The sequence below is a fragment of the Delphinapterus leucas genome, chromosome 16 (genome assembly GCF_059928025.1).
Source record: "Delphinapterus leucas isolate spDelLeu-1000000601 "Yukka" chromosome 16, BTC_Dleu_Yukka2, whole genome shotgun sequence".
Taxonomy (NCBI): domain Eukaryota; kingdom Metazoa; phylum Chordata; class Mammalia; order Artiodactyla; family Monodontidae; genus Delphinapterus; species Delphinapterus leucas.
This window is the reverse complement of record NC_143144.1, coordinates 26,869,491-26,875,507: the sequence shown is the minus strand read 5'-3', so window position 1 is coordinate 26,875,507 and position 6,017 is coordinate 26,869,491. Positions and strand designations below refer to the sequence as shown.

The window sequence follows — 6,017 nt, the reverse complement described above, 5'->3', positions numbered from 1 at the left end:
GCAGTGGTGGGCGTGGTCGGGGCGGAGAAGCGCTGGGACGCGTTCTTGAAGAGGCCTTCCGGGTCTTTCGCTTGCTGTGCCTACGGAGGTTTTCCTGCCGCAGTGGAGCCAGTTTCTCTTCGCTCGCTTTGACGTACTCGTTTTATTTTGCTCGCTTTTATGATTCAGGGTTTCATCTCCCCCCACGACATTGCAGGCCTTCTGCTTTCCTCTCTCTTTCTCTCCCCAAACCACCGCGAAGCAGGGTGAAATTGGTTATTTTCCCGTCATTCCTAATGAGCAGTCTCGTAGCCCAGGGCCGTAGAGGAAAGGCAGATGAAGGGTTTCCTGTCTCTGAGACAACCCTATATCTGCTCCCAGAGCTCAGTCTGAGGCCCGATCTTAACATTAAAGTCTGTTGGTTTTTTTTTTTTTTGCGGTACGCGGGCTTCTCACCGCTGCGGCCTCTCCCGCTGTGGAGCACAGGCTCCGGACGCGCAGGCCCAGCGGCCATGGCTCACGGGCCCAGCCGCTCCGCGGCATGCGGGATCCTCCCGGACCGGGGCACGAACCCGCGTCCCCTGAATCGGCAGGCGGACTCTCAAACACTCGCCACCAGGGAAGCCCTGGAAGCCCTAAAGTCTGTTTTTGTGGAGAGTTTTTGTGTGTGTGTGAGAGGTCCTGGGAAATTGGGCACTAGGGTATAATGTCATTAAACTATTGCTAATTATGCTCCCTCTTCCGACATTCAAGTCTGTTTACCTTTTATATTGTTATTTCTCACAACACGAAATCTCCTCTTGGTTCAGTAAGCAGGTTACCAATTAAAGTGACTTACTTGCTGAGATTGGATTGCGCATTAGTGTATTTAGTAAGGATTGATTTTTTGGGGGGGAACTCTTTTAAGTTATTTTGGGCTTCAAGACCATCTAACATACGTGGTAGAAACACTGGTTAAACATAACCACAGCTAACCCGTAAGGAACCTTTGTTTCCTAAATTACTGATTCATTAAATGGTGACTGGAAACTTGGCTTCTCTGTGAGTGATGTAGAGTTTTTGAGCAGTTACCTACGGAAATCGGATTCCTCCCCTCAGCAATGTGTTGGTTTAGAGAACCATGTTGGTTAAGTCATATTTTAACTTTGTTTTGATAGGCAACTGGATCTAATTGTTGGGTATATATTTCTAGCACCTCTAAAAGAATTTAGGGTTTTTTTTTGTCCTCCCCTTGAGGATAAGTGTATTAAATATCCCTAATTCTCTTAAAGGTTGTGCTAAATAGTGAGGGTAAGACACTTTGCAAATGTTTAGATAAGCACAGAAGGTTGCATTTTACTCTCTTTAGGTTAAAGTAATGAAGAGATCTCTAGTTTCTCTTTCAAAGTCATGGCTGGGCTCAGTATCTTTTAATCATTTTTTTGGGGAATGCTGAATAGCTTACAAATTACTGTCTAGAGTGTGCCAGGAGTGGAGTAGTGTAGTGGAAAATGCAGCAATTGATTTAAAACAGCTTCTAGATAGGGGAACTCTAGTGGAAACAATGCTGCATTTGCTTAGGATGTACTGTGAACTGATGCCCAATTATGTCCTTTTAGGCTTACATAAAGATCCACATAATAGAGGTAGGGTTTTATGATTAAAACAAAAGGTAAGGTGATGGTTTATCTTTCAGTGTTCCACAGGACTGTTGTTTGGAGAAAGTATCATGGAAGTTCTGCGTCCACAGCTTATAAGAATTGGTGGACGGGTTTACAGGAAGAATCCCATCCAAGAGCAGACTTATCAACATGAAGATGAAGATGATGACTGTTATCAAGGTAATCCTGGTTGATCTTTGGTCAGATTAGAAGTAAAATGTTCTCCGTATTGTAGAAGCAATTCTTTGTTTCAGTGTATTTCTGTGTGAGCACTGAAATTTGAGATGTTTGGCCTCTTATAGCTCCCTTTGTGTTGACGTCTGAGGGGACAGATGAGTGAGTTTGATGAGGTGTTCTCAGCTCATACATCAGGTTGTGTCTCATCTTTGTGCAGAGGCTTAAATGTAATATGGGGTAATTTTAGTTAACTATTAATATTAACCATTAATAATCTGTGGCAAAATGAAGTTCTTTTATCTGTAAAGCTATGAAGTAATTTCTATAAATTATTGAAATAAATGAACATGTGCCCAGTGTTAGCTGTTGTTATTATTATTGTTGTGTTGTAATTTTTCTTTTCTTCTTTGCAGTCATATACAGGCAGTTTCAAATACACAACCAACATTATTACTACTTAAAATAGGGATAATTTTTAAGAAGTAAACTAAACCGTTGAGATGGGCAATATTTTCAGGCTGATTAACTTGGACTTGGGTTTAATGCACAAATAGGGCCTTTCAGGTTCTCTGCTTCCTTTTCCTTTCGGTTTGTAAGCTTTTCCATTAGGCCCTAAGCCTTGGGGAATAGTCTTCCCCTTGGTCCTCCCTGCTGTTTCCCTTTTGCCTTGGGGCCTTGAGCTCCTTTATTTCACCCTCCTCCTTTCTCTTTGTCTTGGCTGTGTGGAGTAAGTTCTCCAGTATCACTCCCACCTCATTCACTGAAGTGATTTTGTGTTTTAATACTAAAAACCACTGAGTTGTACATTTTAAGAGGATGAGTTTTATGTTACATGAAACACATCTCCAAAAGAAAAAACAGTACAAAAAATTTTACTGTCTTAGCTTTCTGGGAGAAAACAGTTAAATAGTGATATGTAAATACTCCTTTTCCACGGTTCCAAGATTGGAAGATTTAAAATAGTCATGTGTTTTTTATTCTTTATTTTTCTTCTAAGAGCAGGTCAGAAGGAATATCAGAGCAGTGTTCTGTAGTGTAAAGTGTATGACTGTTTTTTTTGTGTGTGTATTGCTTTTTTTAAACCTTGAGAGTGGTTGGACAGCTGGTGAGAAAGCAGACTGTTGTCCATAGAGCAGCAGCTCTGAGCGAGATGTTACCATTTCTCTACAGGTCTCGTGGAGTGTGCAGAAGAGTCCTGTGAAGGCTATGAGGTGGTGCAGACCCCACAAGGTTTCCGGTGTACTCTGAAGGCCCCCAGCCTGCTCTACAAGTGAGTGAGGCCCCCGGCAGCTTCAAGGGAAGGCATTTCTAGGAAACATAGCAGGAAGTGGATTCTTCTCTTTTCCACACTTATTGCAATGCTTGATTACTAGTGATAAAATGGTTTAGTGTTTAATGTCCTAGAATTTCTAAGGACTGATTGTAGATCAGTTTCATCATTTCACATGTGTCACCAAGTCCTGTTGATTTTGCTTCTTAAATATCTTTTGAATCTACTTATCTCTTTCTTTACAGCCACCCTGCTGCCTTGTCTGTGAATTACTTCAAGTAGCCTACTTACTGGTCTCTCCACATTGATTCTTGCTCTCTCTTCCAATCAGTTCTTCGCATTGAGGGCGGAATGATCTTTTTAAAAGGCAAACCTGATTATTTTACTACTTTTGCTTGAAACCCATTAACATCCTTCCTCTGAAGATGGAATTCTCTTCCATTAGAGCAGTGGCCAAAATCTTGAACATGAGTTAGCCAGCCTTGATTTTTCAGTCTCAGTTCACACCACTGTTTCCCTGGCTTCGCACTTAAGCTTAACTGGTTTTCTTCAGTTTTTCACATGTGCCGTGTTCCTTCCTGCCTTTGAGCCTTGGCATATGCTGTTCCCTTTGCCTTTTAATCTCTCCTGTTCCTTAGCTAGTTTTATTCTCCTTCCTTAGGGAAGCTTGCTTTGACACCGACATCCCCACCGCCACATTGATTACCCTACTATACGTTTTCATAACACCCTCTACTTTTCCTCTGTAGCATTTCTCAGTCTTATGTTTATATTTATTTGTGTGCTATTTGATATTTTTCCCACTAGATGGGAAGCTTCTTGAAGGTAGGAATGTGTCCTGTTATTCTCCAATGCTTGTCAAATACTGATGTGCTTTTTCCAGAGTTATCGTTATATGTAAATTGCTTGGAAGCTTTGCCATCCCTTCAGTCTGTGCTTGCTTGCTTGCGTGATGGACCGCATTCTGTCTCTTATTAACCACTAATACGGTTAGCTTATGTGGCTGACTGGCTTCTTTTGGGCTTGTGCCTCTGGAGATAGGCTGGTCTGGGAAGTCATAGATTTTTTTTCTGTGTTGTACCAGATGAATAAAGTCTGTCCTTGATCCTCTATGAGAGGAGATCTACAAATATGGAATCATATACCTTTAAGCTCCAAGAGGCAAGTAGTTTCATTTTTGTCAACCTTGAGAATCCTCTGAAACACCTATTAAGGATGAAATTCTTATGGAATGTGGCTGAATGCGAAACCAGATGTTAATCCTGACAGCTCACTTTTCTCTCAGGTTCCGGTGACATTTTCTTCTAAGAAACATGATTTTAGAAAGTTGTGGCTCAGGTTCCTGATAAAATCAATGCAACATGTCTTCCTTAATGTATATATTTGCTACTGCTAAGGTGTGTAAAGATTCCTTAAATATCTGATTCTAACTTGATGACCTTTTGAATTCTATATATTCTGAGTACTCATTTTGTTCCAGATGACTTGCAATTTAGATTAGGTATTGGTTCTGCTAAATCCTAATTAATAGACAGTATTTACTAGGAAGACTCCTTCCTCCCTCCCTCCCTTCCTGTCTTATTGAGAAACAATTGTCATACAAGGAAGATTTCTTTCTTATGAATCATTTATGTAAGGTTATTTGGATCAAGGAAGAGATTACTTAACCAAAGTAATTTATAATCAAAGCCTAATGGTGATACACGTGTCCACGGACTGGATCTAATACTGTGGTTCTCAACTTCAGGTGCACATTTAAAGCTCCTGGGGAGCTTTAAAAATTCCTGATACCTAGGTGCACCCCAGACCAGTTGAGTCCAAATCTCTGGGAGCTGAACCCAGGCATCATTAGTTTTTGTAGCCCCCCAGGTGATTCCAGTGTGTAGCCAAGATTGAGAACCACTTGATCTGGCAGGAATTTCCACTTACATATTCAATAAAGGAGTCACCCTTTCACTGCATATATTTTATTGTAATGAGTGTTTTAGACTTTCCATGTAAACCTCTTTTGGGTCTGGTACTCTTAACTGTAAGGATGCTGTCATGAGCTTAATGAGGATGGCATGGGCTGTACTGAGCTATGTGTCAGTCACTAGGAAGCCCTTTTATATATGATCACATTTAATCCTTAAAACAACCTTATGTTACTTAGGTATTATTCACTCCATTTTTATAAGTGAGGAAATAGGTTTAGAGTGGTTAAATGACTTGCCCAAGGTTTGATTCTAAAGCGTCTTTAACCTCAACCACTTCCCTAAGGTGCCTGGACTATTAATAACACTTTGAGCCAACTACTTAGGGTAAGTTTGTCCACTAGCCATGTGCTAACAAACAGGAGCCTGGTTGAAAGCTCCCCTTGTTGATAAGGCCTGGAAAGGCAAGGGCCTGATGGAGTTGGTGCTGCACAGTCCCTAGCCCAACACAGAGAAAAACCACATTGAAACTGTGGAGTTCTCGTCCTCTTCTAAACATCTTGTTTTATAAAAATCTGGCTTACTACAGTAGATCTTAATGGAAATAACCAGGCTTGGTTATCCCCATGTAAAAAACAAATGCAGAGTTTTAGACATAGTCACCCATGCTGTTGGATACTGTAATTGAAATCATAGAAGCTGAAATACTGTTGATGAGGAAGTTTTATCTCTTAACTTTATGGTCCTGTGATGGTCTCTTAGTGCTTTATAGACTCTGAAACTTTTCTCCTGGGATCCGGTAGTCTCATTTGCTTTAACACATCTAATTACTGTGGGTTTCAGAAGATAACCTTGGATTGTCAGAATCATTTATGCTAGAGGCCCAGGCAAGTAATGCACATGAGCCAGCAGATGATGGACGTGCGGTCAGGGAAAGACAGTAGGGAGGGACAGGGTTTGTGATGAGCTCATATTCCATTTTTAGGAACGCGCTCATGTTCCAGCCTATTTTTGCCATGAGTAGTCAGATCTCCCAAT

General features: G+C 41.1%; 1 protein-coding gene across 11 annotated transcripts in view; it reads left to right on the top strand.

The window, feature by feature from the left end:
• The window catches only part of ASCC1 (activating signal cointegrator 1 complex subunit 1), a 126,439-nt gene that overhangs the window by 25,031 nt on the left and 95,391 nt on the right, over nt 1–6,017 (top strand). For 3 of the 11 annotated variants that reach the window (XM_089897643.1, XM_089897642.1, XM_089897644.1), the window contains 2 exons: nt 1,655–1,799; nt 2,967–3,066. In XM_089897643.1, the coding sequence (XP_089753769.1) occupies nt 1,688–1,799; nt 2,967–3,066 (212 nt within the window). In that variant the 5' untranslated portion in view covers nt 1,655–1,687. Of the gene's footprint in view, nt 1–6; nt 134–1,654; nt 1,800–2,966; nt 3,067–6,017 lie in introns of those variants that run through there. The other 8 variants (XM_030759351.2, XM_089897647.1, XM_089897641.1 and 5 more) reach the window with 7 other exon arrangements.